This window comes from Bombina bombina, chromosome 1, assembly GCF_027579735.1.
Source record: "Bombina bombina isolate aBomBom1 chromosome 1, aBomBom1.pri, whole genome shotgun sequence".
Lineage (NCBI taxonomy): Eukaryota > Metazoa > Chordata > Amphibia > Anura > Bombinatoridae > Bombina > Bombina bombina.
The window spans coordinates 1,119,685,202-1,119,703,126 of record NC_069499.1 but is presented as its reverse complement, the minus strand read 5'-3'; the positions used below and the strand labels follow the sequence as shown (position 1 = coordinate 1,119,703,126).

At 37.8% G+C, this 17,925-nt stretch overlaps 1 protein-coding gene across 1 annotated transcript in view; it reads right to left on the bottom strand.

Annotated features, from left to right (window-relative positions):
- Positions 1-3,001: 3,001 nt before the first annotated feature.
- Positions 3,002-17,925, bottom strand: part of STARD3 (StAR related lipid transfer domain containing 3) — a 114,462-nt gene continuing 99,538 nt past the window's right edge. The window contains exons 9-14 of the mRNA XM_053698018.1: positions 8,272-8,334; positions 8,029-8,124; positions 5,228-5,307; positions 5,031-5,135; positions 4,274-4,367; positions 3,002-4,143 (exon numbers count right to left, since the gene is read on the bottom strand). Of these exons, the coding sequence (XP_053553993.1) occupies positions 4,036-4,143; positions 4,274-4,367; positions 5,031-5,135; positions 5,228-5,307; positions 8,029-8,124; positions 8,272-8,334 (546 nt within the window). The 3' untranslated portion in view covers positions 3,002-4,035. The remainder of the gene's footprint in view (positions 4,144-4,273; positions 4,368-5,030; positions 5,136-5,227; positions 5,308-8,028; positions 8,125-8,271; positions 8,335-17,925) is intronic.

Genomic DNA, 17,925 nt, shown 5'->3' with positions numbered 1-17,925 from the left:
GATATCCGACATCATACAGAGAAGCATATTAAATAGTAATAGAAACACTATTATAAGAATTTTCTTTTATCTAATGGGCTTTAAAAGATAGTATGGTCATTGATACAAATTACTGAGTGAGAAAATGCTCCATTGCTTTTTTTGCAGCTAATCCAAAGTTCGAGGCAGCATTGCCCTCAGTCTGTTCAAATTTGCCTGTTTGCTGGAGCGCAATAATTAACCAGCCATTACTAGTGGCTGGTTATTGTTACTGAAAGCTCGTAGTAGCAATTAGAGCTACAAAAAATAAGATTAGATCTCTGGGTCATTTTCTAAAAGTACCCATAATGTCCTCGAAAGTGCATTGTAGTTTTTAATAAAATTAAAAAAAAGTAGCATTTTTTTTTTAAAATTAAAAACAACTGCACTAGGCAGGGTCTAAAGTTGGTGGGAGTTAGGTGTTAGAATAAAAACCACACTGAAAAGTGCCTTTACACTGCGGTCTATGGAAACTGTGTTCCCATGGACTGCAATGTAAATATAATATATATAATCAAAATAACAAGACTATTGCATTGAGCAATGATACTTTTTCATTGGACTAACTATACATTTATAAGATGACAAGCTTTCGAAAGAGTGTCTTCCTTTTTCAAGTCTGAAGCAATACTGACCAATTTGATGGAATTTACAGATTATATCTTAAAACACAGGCTAAAAAGTGTTACAGAGGTCTGAATGCAGGGGGAGGAGTATATGGGTATACACACAAATATATATCTATATCAGCATATACATATATATTTTAAAATGCTGCCCATCGCTGCACGAGGTTCTGATACCTTCTGTGACGGCATAAGAACGAGGCTCCCAAAGGAGCCTATGGAAGCACAGTTTCGTGAGCGCAATGCTTCCTAACGTGGTTCAAATTATGATTTACTTGTAATAGCAGCGCACATTATAGGTTTTATTTAGAACTCCACTTTTTAGATTTTTTACTTTTACACCGAGTCATAAGCTACGGAGCATGTGTAAGAATTTACCAAATATAAAAATATTAATTTGTGATTGGCTGATGGATGTCAAATGAATCAAGAGGAGTGGAAATAGACATAACTTTGAAATTTGTCAGAAAAAAAATAATCTACTACTCATTTGAAGTTCAGACTAAGTTTTCGATTTATCAAGCAACGGCAGACAGCGGCGCACATACGTGCCCCTGTCCGCCGCAGCTTGCCTCGAGCGGGCAGAATTCCGCTGCCGGAATTCAGCATTGCACACAAATGCTATTTTGTGCTCGCATACAATCCCACCCCCTGCCCGCGCACAGCCAATAACGCGGGCTGGAGCTGTCAATCTACCCTGTCGGACGAGACCGGGGAGATTGAAATTTGCCACCTAAGAAACATAGAAACTGACGGTAGATAAGAACCAAAAAGGCCCATCAAGTCTACCCATATAACATGTTGCTTTTTCCTTAGGATAGCCTTATGCATGCCCCAGGCATTTTTAAATTCCTTTACAGTCTTTGTGTTTACCACCTCAAATGGAAGTTTATTCCATGAATCCCACCACCCTTTCTGTAAAAAAATGCTTCCTTAAATTTCTCCTGAATCTGCTACCCTCTAACTTTAGATTGTGACCACTTGTTTTGGCATTTATTTTTTTGTGAAAAATGCTTTCAGCTTCTATTTTATTAAGTCCCTTCATATATTTGAAGGTTTCTATCATGTCACCTCTTTCCCTTCTATCCTCTAAACTATACATATTTAGATGATAGAGTCTTTCTCTGTACGTTTTATATTTTAGACCATGTACCATTTTAGTAGCCCTCCTTTGGACAGCTTCTAGTTTATTTATATCTTTCTGAAGATATGGCCTCTAGAACTGTACACAGTATTCCAGATTTGGTCTAACTAATGATCTGTAAAGTGGCATAAGAACCTTGCTATTTCTGCTACTAAAACCTCTTCCAATGCAACCAAGCATTTGACTGGCCTTGTTGGCTGCACTGCGGCATTGTGTACCAAATTTTAAATCATCTGAAATAATAATTCCCAAATCCCTTTCTTCTTTAATTACAGTCAGTAATGTACCACTGAGACTATAATCGGCCTTTGGGTTTTTGGATCCTATATGAGGTGGCGAAAAGTTAGGGAAGAGGTATATAAGAGGTAGCGAAAGGTTAGGGAAGAGGTATATAAGAGGTGGCGAAATGTTAGGGAAGCAGCGGTCTGATGACCGCTGCTTGTTAAAGGGACAGTCTACACCAGAGTTTTTATTGTTTAAAAAGATAGATAATCCCTTTATTACCCATTCCCTAGTTTTGCATAACCAACAGTTATATAAATACACTTTTTACCTCTGTGATTACCTTGTAGCTAAGCCTCTGCAAACTGCCCCCTTATTTCAGTTCTTTTGACAGACATCCATCTTAGCCAATCAGAGCTGGCTCAATGGAACTCCACGTGCGTGAGCACAGTGTTATCTAAATGACACACATGAACTAACACCCTCTAGTGGTGAAAAACTGGCAAAATGCCCTGAGAGAAGAGGCGGCCTTCAAGGGCTTAGAAATAATAAATAGGAAAATTGTTTTAAATTGTATTTTCTATCTGAACAAAGCAAAATTAGTGATAAAAGTAAATTGGAAGATTGTTTAAAATTACATGCTCTATCTGAATCATGAAAGTTTATTTTGGACTAGACTGTCCCTTTAAATACGGACTGCAGGTTCTCTTGTGAGAACCTGCAGCCGTAGATGGGCAAAGGGGTTGATAAATCAACTACTAAGTGCTATTACCTTGTCTTTTTATCATGCATTTGTTGATTGTGCAAAGCTACTGTATTTACTGGTCCTTTAATCTATAAAGAATACAATATAAAGTGGAATCTCTTCTTTACCATGAAAATAATTGTACAAAAGGTGGAGACTGTAGAATAAAGTGCAACATTTTTTACCCCTGTAATAGTTATCAACAATTTCATACCATGTAATGAACAAAAGTATAAACCGCAGATAGAGATTTAATTTCTTATTTATTTAAAGGTCAAGTTTTTTCGTTTTACATTGTCTATTAGAAAAGAAAAAAAAATAGCAAAAACATATGAAAATTAAATGAAACTGGGAAAAAAAGAAAAGTCATTCATACCATCATATCCTCCTTACCATTAGCCAGAAGGGTTAATACATTTGCATCTAGGGCTGAGCATGTATGTCAGACCGGGTAGTGGTTAATAAATAATTGGAAAGTTCCTTAGGCTAACCACTGTCCAATAAAAGAAAATGTTAAATTCAGGGCTAGAAGGGTTCAAAACTGAGCAGAGTAGACTGAATTGGTTAAAAAGAGGCCTCTTGAATAAAACAAAATGTGAAATCCAGTAGTCTTAAGGTTGTGAACATCCCAAGAAATTGAGGTGCATTGCGTTATTTTTCACTAAAATAATAAAATGCAGTTATAAAAAAAAAAAAAGATATCCGTGAACAGTCTTCAAAATTATGTGCTGAACCCCTCTTTACCTCATCCATCCACAGCTCCGTAGGGGAAAAACAAAACTTTCTGCTCTTTGAGTCAATCTTCTATTATTAAACCCCTCACCTCTGATTTTAGGGTGTTTCTTCCAATCAACCATGGCCAGCATGGGGTTAACCCACTTTAACCTGCAAAAGCACCATTGGTCAGTAAAAAGTTTGATTAGGTTGTAACTATCACTGCATCCTAGATCTCTAATGTTAGGTTTTCCTCTTCTGTGTCGGAAGCGTCTGTGCCAAACGATTTCATGAAATAACCTAAGATATAAGTGATCCACTCATCTCCAGTTTGGCATAAGGGACAAATACCTTCCCTGAAATAAGGGATACAAATGGATATTAGAGCCTGCAAGCATCTTTTATGTTCCAGGTGGTTTGGGAAGAGTGAGTGGTCCTGTTAACCTTGAGTTACTTGAGGTTGAAATGTAGCCCTTGTCTGTTGGTTTCTTGTCAGTGCAAAAGCTGTAGCATGGCATGCTGCAGATAGCCAGCTCTGTAGCATGGAACACAAAGAAACAAGGCATTCATGCAGTTCCACCATGGACATCCCAGACCCTCTTGCGTAGGTGGCTGCAGAATTCAAACATGGTGGCTGCTAGGCTCTGGTGAACGAGATAGCGAGGTACCCGACCCTAAAGAGAGGACAAAACTGGTGAGTAAATGAAACTAAGTATCCATCCATTCATTTGTATCCACAAGCTACAAACAAAGTAATTGCATCCTGCACCAAAACTCCTATTATCGGATTATACAACCACCTACCTTGAGGTCTGTGTTGAGGATCCAGATAAAAGTGCAGACAGAAGGATTCCTGGAAGATTTTAGAACTATAAACCCTCCTGGGCCATTTTCTCCCCTGTAGAGACAAAATCAGATATAATTATTAAATTAACTATGTCCAGGTACACATGACCCTAAAGGTAATTAAAGTCAAAACTTAAAGGGACAGTCTAGGCCAAAATAAACTTTCATGATTCAGATAGAGCATGTAATTTTAAACAATCTTCCAATTTACTTTTATCACCAATTTTGCTTTGTTCTCTTGGTATTCTTAGTTGAAAGCTTAACCTATGCTAATTTCTTAGACCTTGAAGGCCACCTCTTTTCAGATTGCATTTTAACAGTTTTTCACCACTAGAGGGTGTTAGTTCACGTTTTTCATATAGATAACACTGTGCTTGTGCACGTGAAGTTATCTGGGAGCAGGCACTGATTGGCTAGACTGCAAGTCTGTCAAAAGAACTGAAATAAAGGGGCAGTTTGCAGAGGCTTAGATACAAGGTAATCACAGAGGTTAAAAGTATATTATTATAACTGTGTTGGTTATGCAAAACTGGGGAATGGGTAATAAAGGGATTATCTATCTTTTAAAACAATAAAAATTCTGGTGTAGACTGTCCCTTTAAATTCACAGAAATCCCAAGAAATATGCTGGTATACTAGAAGATAACAAAACAGTCACAGCTGTACACAAAGATCACCACTTTTCCTGCTTACAGACCAAGATCAGCTTTCTTACCGAACATATTTTGTGAGTGGGGGCCGTGCACTGTGTGTAGTTGCGATACCAACAGAAATGTATCGGTCTTTTCTTCTCTCAATTCGTCGAACATTTACAAAATCTCTGGTGAGCAAAGCAGAGATCAGTTAGGATCTGCACATGAAAAACAAACCAATCTGTAGTAAGGAGCAGATACTGTGAGAATAGTCTCTTACCTTGGAGACACCACACCTCCTGCAGCTCCCGCAGACACATCATAAGATACCAGTGTGTTGTCATCAACTCTCTGTAGGACCTGTGAGGATCATATTGAAGACAATATTCTGTGTTAGAGAGATACAATAAGAATCAACAGTAAGACCTCAAAGATGCGTATGAATGAATTTCAAACAGATTTAATGATGCAGTACAATGATGTTACCAGCACAAACGATTTGAACTGCAGATACCCAAAAAAGCCTCAGCATACTTTACATTGATTGACTTATCTATATAGCTTGTATTTGTGCCTGGACAGCTTTTGTTTCTAAGACCATTTTATTAGCCCTAATATGTTCTTCACAAAGTGATCTTGACATTCATTGGATCGTGAAATTAGAGACTTTAAAAAAAGTATAATTTGGATGAAGATTAAATTGACCAGGAATTACAATTACTTAACACAATGCTCAGTGAGCCCTGTTGTGCACAATACAAACTTTGACTAAAAAAAGATATTAGTACTTTTGTTAATATAAATGGTTGTAGCTCTGGCTAGTGAGCCTCCTTCGGCTCTTGACGGCTTCCCGGTCCTGACCACAAGCAGCGCGTGGCTGGTGTCTTAGGGAGCATTGCCACTCCAACAGCAGACAGATACCGGGAAAGGTTTGGTCCGAGGTCTAGCTCAAAACTAAGACGAGTCAACGTGCCTATCAATTCTGACAATATATGCAATTCAGCTTTCCTCAGGGGAGTGGAACATGACTAATTTAATAAGAGGTATTTTACAGCAGAAGTAGTTAGAATAAATAATAAAGAAGCATTTGAAAAATGAAAGATGCACTTGACACTCGTGGAGTATCATAATTAAAATAATAATGAAAAAAAATAGTTTTCCTTTTTTAATTACATAGTCAATATTAAAAATGTTCAGTTTGATATTCAATATATGAAAAATGTGAAGCCGTATCAAAGCTGTAAAATGTACAATATCTAAAAAAAAAAAAAAAAATACATAAATTTAGAGTCATTTGGGAATTGGCCATATCTAATCAAACAAACCATATCAATAAACAAAGCAACAGCACACATAGTTGTTAGACTACAGGGATGTGATTTTAAACAAACTCCAATACACTTTCTTAAGCAGCAGATTTTTATGCTAATTTAAAATGCAAAACTGTATAACAGTTAAGATTTCATAAACACACATAGGTAGGGTTGCAACAGGAAATCTTCTTTATAAACAATTTTTTTACAGACGCGCAATTGCTGATGAAGTCTAAAAGACAACATTTTAAAATACATTTGATTTTTTTTTTTTAAACAGATGTTCCTATGATTAATAAAAACAAACTTTTCTGTCATGTTTATGGGGCGGCTTGCCCTAAACGTAAGCATACATTTTGTAGAGCGTTTTTGTTCTCATCAGCCTGTGAGCAATGGGTATAAATAAATTTCCAGTTCGTATCATTATCAAAATTAAAAATATATTTTCAGAAATGGAACTTAAAGGGACAGTCTAGTATAAATTAAACTTTCATTATTCAGATAGGACTTGTAATTTTAATCAACTTTTCAATTTACTTTTATCATCAAATTTACTTTTTTCTCTTGGTATTCTTAGTTTAAACTAAACCTAGGTAGGCTCATATGCTAATTTCTAAGCCTTTGAGGGCTGCCTCTTATCACAGGATTTTTAAATCTCTTTTCAACACAAAGAGACAAAGTACACGTGGGCCATATAGATAACACTGTGTTCAGGCACAGGGGGGTATTTAAGATCTAGCACAACACAATGCTAACTGCAAGACAATTGATAATAAACAGTCACAGTCATGTGATCAGGGGGCTGGAAGAAGGTTCCTAGATACAAGGTAATCACAGAGGTAAAAAGTATATTAATATAACTGTGTTGGTTATGCAAAACTGGGGAATGGGTAATAAAGCGATTATCTATCTTTTAAAACAATAACGATTCTATTGTAGGCTGTCCCCTTTAACACTGTATTGTATTTCTTTTACAGCTCATCTGGCACTAGAAACACTTGCAATCCACTGTGTACAAAACACATAGACCTACCAGCATTCAGACTGTATTATTAATTGCTCTTAACAATATAGATAAATATCTTTACTTTATACATTTTCAGATTTAATTCGGCAAAGATCTAATGTTTACACCTGCTGCAGGATCAGTGTGACAGATTTTCTGCAATTAAATGTATGGGTTCACAGGTCAATAGTACAAAACATGAGGTCATCCTGTACACAGGTACAAAACAGGTTGCACATTTATATTATACAAATAGGGTACGTCTATGTCTAGTGCTTTTTACTGAAAAGTTCTCTGTAGGCTCCACCTGGAGGTGGCAGATAGTATGGCAGCTGCATTCTAAGCATTTTAAGAGCTCTACAAGTAAACCATTTTACTGCTGGAATGCTGCAGATCACTGACCCTTAAAACACGAGCTACAAAAATGTGGCTTTGAAATGTTAACAATGCAAATAATAAAACCATCAAATGGGGACATAAACAGTGACATTTGTTGCATGTATTCCTTGCTTCAGCTTAATCCTCACACTAATATGTATTTTTTTAGATTGATATGATAAGAACATTTGACCCATATGCTATTGTGCTATGGCTGCATTACAAGACTGTACTAAAGCAGGAAGCAACATTTTAATAGGTTGAAATTGCCAGTCACTGAGACTGCTGACAGTTCACAAAGATGCCATATTTATAGAGCGTAATAAAACAGATGCTGAACAGTTTGCACCAGTAGTTAGTTATCACAGGATGATGGCAGCTGACCTGACATAGAGCTATTGTCCTGTTCCATAAGACCATCTTCTCAGGCTGGAGAATAACTTCTTGGTATACGATTTCAGCAGGACACTGTATGAGGGTCTGGGGAGCATTAAAAAAACATATTACATGCAAGGCCCTGCACGCTCACATGTCCTATTAGCCCAATTCATAATGTCACAACCCCATATCACCCGCTGCCTTCATCCCCATCCACCTGAAAGAGTAGCCAAATAAGCCTCTTTTTACCTTCAGAATGAAAGTCTTTCCATGGAAGGGTATATCTAAGGTGTAAACCACATCTCCCGAATCCTGAAAAAGATGTCAAGATAGTTAAAGGGACACTCAAGTCAAAATTAAACTTTCATGACTCAGATAGAGCATGCAATTTTAAACAACTTTCCAATTTACTTCCATTAACAAAATGTGCACCGTCTTTTTATATTTACACTTTTTGAGTCACCAGCTTCTACTGAGCATGTGCAAGAATTCACAGAATATACGTATATGCATTTGTGATTGGCTGATCGCTGTCATATGATACGGGGGAGAGGAAATAGACATAACTTTGAAATTTGTCAGAAAATAATCTACTACTTATTTGAAGTTCAGACTAAGTGCTATTGTCTTTGTATTATGCATCTGTTGATTATGCAAATATACTCTATTTACTGGTCCTTTAAATGCTGAGGCTTACTAAAAGGTCTCATACAAAGACAGACTGTTGTTTTTGTCTCAAAGAGGAAGGAAAAACATAATTTATGTAAGAACTTACCTGATAAATTCATTTCTTTCATATTAGCAAGAGTCCATGAGCTAGTGACGTATGGGATATACATTCCTACCAGGAGGGGCAAAGTTTCCCAAACCTCAAAATGCCTATAAATACACCCCTCACCACACCCACAATTCAGTTTAACGAATAGCCAAGAAGTGGGGTGATAAAAAAGTGCGAAAAGCATATAAAATAAGGAATTGGAATAATTGTGCTTTATACAAAATCATAACCACCACAAAAAAAGGGCGGGCCTCATGGACTCTTGCTAATATGAAAGAAATGAATTTATCAGGTAAGTTCTTACATAAATTATGTTTTCTTTCATGTAATTAGCAAGAGTCCATGAGCTAGTGACGTATGGGATAATGATTACCCAAGATGTGGATCTTTCCACACAAGAGTCACTAGAGAGGGAGGGATAAAATAAAGACAGCCAATTCCTGCTGAAAATAATCCACACCCAAAATAAAGTTTAACGAAAAACATAAGCAGAAGATTCAAACTGAAACCGCTGCCTGAAGTACTTTTCTACCAAAAACTGCTTCAGAAGAAGAAAATACATCAAAATGCTAGAATTTAGTAAAAGTATGCAAAGAGGACCAAGTTGCTGCTTTGCAAATCTGATCAACCGAAGCTTCATTCCTAAACGCCCAGGAAGTAGAAACTGACCTAGTAGAATGAGCTGTAATTCTCTGAGGCAGAGTTTTACCCGACTCAACATAGGCAAGATGAATTAAAGATTTCAACCAAGATGCCAAAGAAATGGCAGAAGCTTTCTGGCCTTTTCTAGAACCGGAAAAGATAACAAATAGACTAGAAGTCTTTCTGAAAGATTTAGTAGCTTCAACATAATATTTCAAAGCTCTAACAACATCCAAAGAATGCAATGATTTCTCCTTAGAATTCTTAGGATTAGGACATAATGAAGGAACCACAATTTCTCTACTAATGTTGTTGGAATTCACAACTTTAGGTAAAAATTCAAAAGAAGTTCGCAACACCGCCTTATCCTGATGAAAAATCAGAAAAGGAGACTCACAAGAAAGAGCAGATAATTCAGAAACTCTTCTGGCAGAAGAGATGGCCAAAAGGAACAAAACTTTCCAAGAAAGTAATTTAATGTCCAATGAATGCATAGGTTCAAACGGAGGAGCTTGAAGAGCCCCCAGAACCAAATTCAAACTCCAAGGAGGAGAAATTGACTTAATGACAGGTTTTATACGAACCAAAGCTTGTACAAAACAATGAATATCAGGAAGAATAGCAATCTTTCTGTGAAAAAGAACAGAAAGAGCAGAGATTTGTCCTTTCAAGGAACTTGCGGACAAACCTTTATCTAAACCATCCTGAAGAAACTGTAAAATTCTCGGAATTCTAAAAGAATGCCAAGAAAAATGATGAGAAATACACCAAGAAATATAAGTCTTCCAGACTCTATAATATATCTCTCTAGATACAGATTTACGAGCCTGTAACATAGTATTAATCACATCGTCAGAGAAACCTCTTTGACGAAGAATCAAGCGTTCAATCTCCATACCTTTAAATTTAAGGATTTCAGATCCTGATGGAAAAAAGGACCTTGTGACAGAAGGTCTGGTCTTAACGGAAGAGTCCACGGTTGGCAAGAGGCCATCCGGACAAGATCCGCATACCAAAACCTGTGAGGCCATGCCGGAGCTACCAGCAGAACAAACGAGCATTCCTTCAGAATCTTGGAGATTACTCTTGGAAGAAGAACTAGAGGCGGAAAGATATAGGCAGGATGATACTTCCAAGGAAGTGATAATGCATCCACTGCCTCCGCCTGAGGATCCCGGGATCTGGACAGATACCTGGGAAGTTTCTTGTTTAGATGGGACGCCATCAAATCTATTTCTGGAAGTTCCCACATTTGAACGATCTGAAGAAATACCTCTGGGTGAAGAGACCATTCGCCCGGATGCAACGTTTGGCGACTGAGATAATCCGCTTCCCAATTGTCTACACCTGGGATATGAACCGCAGAGATTAGACAGGAGCTGGATTCCGCCCAAACCAAAATTCGAGATACTTCTTTCATAGCCAGAGGACTGTGAGTTCCTCCTTGATGATTGATGTATGCCACAGTTGTGACATTGTCTGTCTGAAAACAAATGAACGATTCTCTCTTCAGAAGAGGCCAAAACTGAAGAGCTCTGAAAATTGCACAGAGTTCCAAAATATTGATCGGTAATCTCACCTCCTGAGATTCCCAAACTCCTTGTGCCGTCAGAGATCCCCACACAGCTCCCCAACCTGTGAGACTTGCATCTGTTGAAATTACAGTCCAGGTCGGAAGCACAAAAGAAGCCCCCTGAATTAAACAATGGTGATCTGTCCACCACGTTAGAGAGTGTCGAACAATCGGTTTTAAAGATATTAATTGAGATATCTTTGTGTAATCCTTGCACCATTGATTCAGCATACAAAGCTGAAGAGGTCGCATGTGAAAACGAGCAAAGGGGATCGCGTCCGATGCAGCAGTCATAAGACCTAGAATTTCCATGCATAAGGCTACCGAAGGGAATGATTGTGACTGAAGGTTTCGACAAGCTGCCATCAGTTTTAGACGCCTCTTGTCTGTTAAAGACAGAGTCATGGACACTGAATCTATTTGGAAACCCAGAAAGGTTACCCTTGTCTGAGGAATCAATGAACTTTTTGGTAAATTGATCCTCCAACCATGATCTTGAAGAAACAACACAAGTCGATTCGTATGAAATTCTGCTAAATGTAAAGACTGAGCAAGTACCAAGATATCGTCCAAATAAGGAAATACCACAATACCCTGTTCTCTGATTACAGACAGAAGGGCACCGAGAACCTTTGTAAAAATTCTTGGATCTGTAGCAAGGCCAAACGGCAGAGCCACAAACTGGTAATGCTTGTCCAGAAAAGAGAATCTCAGGAACCGATAATGATCCGGATGAATCGGAATATGCAGATATGCATCCTGTAAATCTATTGTGGACATATAATGCCCTTGCTGAACAAAAGGCAAGATAGTCCTTACAGTTACCATCTTGAACGTTGGTATCCTTACATAACGATTCAATATTTTTAGATCCAGAACTGGTCTGAAGGAATTCTCCTTCTTTGGTACAATGAAGAGATTTGAATAAAACCCCATCCCCTGTTCCTGAACTGGAACTGGCATAATTACTCCAGTCAACTCTAGATCTGAAACACAATTCAGAAATGCTTGAGCTTTTACTGGATTTACTGGGACACGGGAAAGAAAAAATCTCTTTGCAGGAGGTCTCATCTTGAAACCAATTCTGTACCCTTCTGAAACAATGTTCTGAATCCAAAGATTGTGAACAGAATTGATCCAAATTTCTTTGAAAAATCGTAACCTGCCCCCTACCAGCTGAGCTGGAATGAGGGCCGCACCTTCATGTGGACTTAGAAGCAGGCTTTGCCTTTCTGGCTGGCTTGGATTTATTCCAGATTGGAGATGGTTTCCAAACTGAAACTGCTCCTGAGGATGAAGGATCAGGTTTTTGTTCTTTGTTGAAACGAAAGGAACGAAAACGATTATTAGCTCTGTTTTTACCCTTAGATTTTTTATCCTGTGGTAAAAAAGTTCCTTTCCCACCAGTAACAGTTGAAATAATAGAATCCAACTGAGAACCAAATAATTTGTTACCCTGGAAAGAAATGGAAAGTAGAGTTGATTTAGAAGCCATATCAGCATTCCAAGTTTTAAGCCATAAAGCTCTTCGAGCTAAAATAGCTAGAGACATAAACCTGACATCAACTCTGATAATATCAAAAATGGCATCACAGATAAAATTATTAGCATGCTGAAGAAGAATAATAATATCATGAGAATCATGATGTGTTACTTGTTGCGCTAAGGTTTCCAACCAAAAAGTTGAAGCTGCAGCAACATCAGCCAAATATATAGCAGGTCTAAGAAGATTACCTGAACACAGATAAGCTTTTCTTAGAAAGGATTCAATTTTCCTATCTAAAGGATCCTTAAACGAAGTACCATCTGACGTAGGAATAGTAGTACGTTTAGCAAGGGTAGAAATAGCCCCATCAACTTTAGGGATTTTGTCCCAAAATTCTAATCTGTCAGACGGCACAGGATATAATTGCTTAAAACGTTTAGAAGGAGTAAATGAATTACCCAATTTATCCCATTCTTTGGAAATTACTGCAGAAATAGCATTAGGAACAGGAAAAACTTCTGGAATAACCACAGGAGATTTAAATACCTTATCCAAACGTTTAGAATTAGTATCAAGAGGACCAGAATCCTCTATTTCTAAAGCAATTAGAACTTCTTTAAGTAAAGAACGAATAAATTCCATTTTAAATAAATATGAAGATTTATCAGCATCAACCTCTGAGACAGAATCCTCTGAACCAGAAGAGTCATCAGAATCAGAATGATGATGTTCATTTAAAAATTCATCTGTAGGGAGAGAAGTTTTAAAAGATTTTTTACGTTTACTAGAAGGAGAAATAACAGACATAGCCTTCTTTATGGATTCAGAAATAAAATCTCTTATGTTATCAGGAACATTCTGCACCTTAGATGTTGAAGGAACTGCAACGGGCAATGGTACTTTACTAAAGGAAATATTATCTGCATTAACAAGTTTGTCATGACAATCAATACAAACAACAGCTGGAGGAATAGCTACCAAAAGTTTACAGCAGATACACTTAGCTTTGGTAGATCCAGCACTAGACAGCGATTTTCCTGTAGTATCTTCTGACTCAGATGCAACGTGAGACATCTTGCAATATGTAAGAGAAAAAACAACATATAAAGCAAAATTGATCAAATTCCTTAAATGACAGTTTCAGGAATGGGAAAAAATGCCAAAGAACAAGCTTCTAGCAACCAGAAGCAATGAAAAATGAGACTTAAATAATGTGGAGACAAAAGCGACGCCCATATTTTTTAGCGCCAAATAAGACGCCCACATTATTTGGCGCCTAAATGCTTTTTGGCGCCAAAAATGACGCCACATCCGGAACGCCGAAATTTTTGGCGCAAAATAACGTCAAAAAATGACGCAACTTCCAGCGACACGTATGACGCCGGAAACGGAAAAGAATTTTTGCGCCAAAAAAGTCCGCGCCAAGAATGACGCAATAAAATTAAGCATTTTCAGCCCCCGCGAGCCTAACAGCCCACAGGGAAAATAGTCAAATTTTTTAAGGTAAGAAAAAATGATTAAATCAAATGCATTATCCCAAATATGAAACTGACTGTCTGAAAAATAAGGAAAGTTGAACATTCTGAGTCAAGGCAAATAAATGTTTGAATACATATATTTAGAACTTTATAAACAAAGTGCCCAACCATAGCTTAGAGTGTCACAGAAAATAAGATTTACTTACCCCAGGACACTCATCTACATGTTTGTAGAAAGCCAAACCAGTACTGAAACGAGAATCAGCAGAGGTAATGGTATATATAAGAGTATATCATCGATCTGAAAAGGGAGGTAAGAGATGAATCTCTACGACCGATAACAGAGAACCTATGAAATAGACCCCGTAGAAGGAGATCACTGCATTCAAATAGGCAATACTCTCCTCACATCCCTCTGACATTCACTGCACGCTGAGAGGAAAACCGGGCTCCAACTTGCTGCGGAGCGCATATCAACGTAGAATCTAGCACAAACTTACTTCACCACCTCCATCGGAGGCAAAGTTTGTAAAACTGAATTGTGGGTGTGGTGAGGGGTGTATTTATAGGCATTTTGAGGTTTGGGAAACTTTGCCCCTCCTGGTAGGAATGTATATCCCATACGTCACTAGCTCATGGACTCTTGCTAATTACATGAAAGAAATAGCCAACAACATTTATGTTGTTTTCTTTTGTGCAATGTACATTTTAATATTTTTTAATTTGAATAACTTTATTGAAATGTTCAAATACAAAGAATCAGAATTTGAAAGTGATCTTGCAACAGTAAGTGGTAGTAGATTGATGTTAGAATATTAAAGGGCCACTAAACATAAAATCTTTTTCATTATTCAGATAGAGAATACAAATGTAAACAACATTACAATTTACTTCTATTATTTATTTTGCTTAATTTCTTAGATATCCTTATTTGAAGAAAAAGTAATGCACATGGGTGAGCCAATCACATGAGACTTCTATGTGCAGCAACCAATCAGCAGCTACTGAGAATATCTAGATATGCTTTTCAGCAAAGAATATCAATATATACAAATTTATTACAACCAAAATTCTTATTAAGATGCAAAAGTACCTGAAATAGTATAAAAATACTCATTGTCTCGAAACTAAAAATTAGAAGTTTAAATCTTCAATATCTTGTCCCATCTCTCAATCAAAACAAAAGATTGATGAAATGATATTATGGGCTAGATTTATCAAAGCTGAGGCGTACAGGGGCACGTATAAGCGCCCCTGTACACCTCAGCTCGCCTGTGGCGGGGCGAAATTACCCGCAGGTAATCAACATTGCACACGAGCACAATTTTGCGCTGGCGTGCAATCCTGCCCCCTGCCCGCGCACAGCCAATCACGCGCGGGCAGGAGTTGTCAATCACCTTGGTCGGACTCGACCGCGGAGATTGAATTTAGGTGGCGAAGAGCTTAGGGAAGCAGCGGTCTGGTGACCGCTGCTTGATAAATTACGGCAAGCAAGTTCTTGTGAGAACTTGCAGCCGTAGGGGCTTGATAAATCTAGCCCTAAGTACTCGTTAATATCATGTTACGCCAAACGGAGGGATTAATGTTACGAATTATAATGTACACATGACAATATTCAAAAACTTTGTCTTTAACAAATTTAATAGTCACCATGCTGTAGATTATTTACAGACCATAAGATTTCTATGCAGACATAGTTATTAGTATTATTGAAAAGATAGTTGTTTATATACATTATTTTGATTACTTATATTCGAAGCAGAACATAATTATTTTAGAAATCTTTCAGGAATCATATACCTTAGGAATACATTATTTATTATCACCCATATAAGAATCTTAAAATCATCCTTTAATTTAATGTATCACATAGCACTTATGTTTTTACAACCAAAACACATGATAGACAGAATTTATATCCAAGTCTGGGTGAAAGAAAAAGGGACTATATATTAGGATAATCAAAAAAACACGTTTCTATGTTCCATTATCTCATGTGGTCTCATAGGAAGCATTTAAAGGACAAGGCCTCATTAAGTCCTATAGGTGACATAGATTGTAACTCATGTATTCACCTACATTCTTTCTGGAGTAACAATTTTGTTACATTGCCTTTTCTACCATACAGTTTAAGTTGTTCAATTGCAAAGAACTTTATATCGTATTTACGATCACTATGTATAGAGTTCATGTGCTGTGCAACTGGTACAGGTCTACCCCACTTGATGTCACCCAAATGTTCTAGGACTCTAGTTTGTAGTTCTCTTTCAGTTTCACCTACATAGATCTTTGGGCAGCTACACATGGCTACATAGATAACCATTTTACATCTAAAATTAATAAATTATGTTATATTATATTTTTTGCCAGTAGCTGGATGCTCAAAACATTTAGTGGGTTTCATATTGTCACAAGCTTTACAATGGCTACATTTGAAAAAAAACAGAATTTATGTTTACCTGATAAATTTCTTTCTCCAACGGTGTGTCCGGTCCACGGCGTCATCCTTACTTGTGGGATATTCTCTTCCCCAACAGGAAATGGCAAAGAGCCCAGCAAAGCTGGTCACATGATCCCTCCTAGGCTCCGCCTACCCCAGTCATTCGACCGACGTTAAGGAGGAATAATAGCATAGGAGAAACCATATGGTACCGTGGTGACTGTAGTTAAAGAAAATAAATTATCAGACCTGATTAAAAAACCAGGGCGGGCCGTGGACCGGACACACCCTTGGAGAAAGAAATTTATCAGGTAAACATAAATTCTGTTTTCTCCAACATAGGTGTGTCCGGTCCACGGCGTCATCCTTACTTGTGGGAACCAATACCAAAGCTTTAGGACACGGATGAAGGGAGGGAGCAAATCAGGTCACCTAAATGGAAGGCACCACGGCTTGCAAAACCTTTCTCCCAAAAATAGCCTCAGAAGAAGCAAAAGTATCAAACTTGTAAAATTTGGTAAAAGTGTGCAGTGAAGACCAAGTCGCTGCCCTACATATCTGATCAACAGAAGCCTCGTTCTTGAAGGCCCATGTGGAAGCCACAGCCCTAGTGGAATGAGCCGTGATTCTTTCGGGAGGCTGCCGTCCGGCAGTCTCGTAAGCCAATCTGATGATGCTTTTAATCCAAAAAGAGAGAGAGGTAGAAGTTGCTTTTTGACCTCTCCTTTTACCTGAATAAACAACAAACAGGGAAGATGTTTGTCTAAAATCCTTTGTAGCATCTAAATAGAATTTTAGAGCGCGAACAACATCCAAATTGTGCAACAAGCGTTCCTTCTTTGAAACTGGTTTCGGACACAGAGAAGGTACGATAATCTCCTGGTTAATGTTTTTGTTAGAAACAACTTTTGGAAGAAAACCAGGTTTAGTACGTAAAACCACCTTATCTGCATGGAACACCAGATAAGGAGGAGAACACTGCAGAGCAGATAATTCTGAAACTCTTCTAGCAGAAGAAATTGCAACTAAAAACAAAACTTTCCAAGATAATAACTTAATATCAACGGAATGCAAGGGTTCAAACGGAACCCCCTGAAGAACTGAAAGAACTAGATTGAGACTCCAAGGAGGAGTCAAAGGTTTGTAAACAGGCTTGATTCTAACCAGAGCCTGAACAAAGGCTTGAACATCTGGCACAGCTGCCAGTTTTTTGTGAAGTAACACCGACAAGGCAGAAATCTGTCCCTTCAGGGAACTTGCCGATAATCCTTTTTCCAATCCTTCTTGAAGGAAGGATAGAATCCTAGGAATCTTAACCTTGTCCCAAGGGAATCCTTTAGATTCACACCAACAGATATATTTTTTCCAAATTTTGTGGTAAATCTTTCTAGTTACAGGCTTTCTGGCCTGAACAAGAGTATCGATAACAGAATCTGAGAAACCTCGCTTCGATAAAATCAAGCGTTCAATCTCCAAGCAGTCAGCTGGAGTGAAACCAGATTCGGA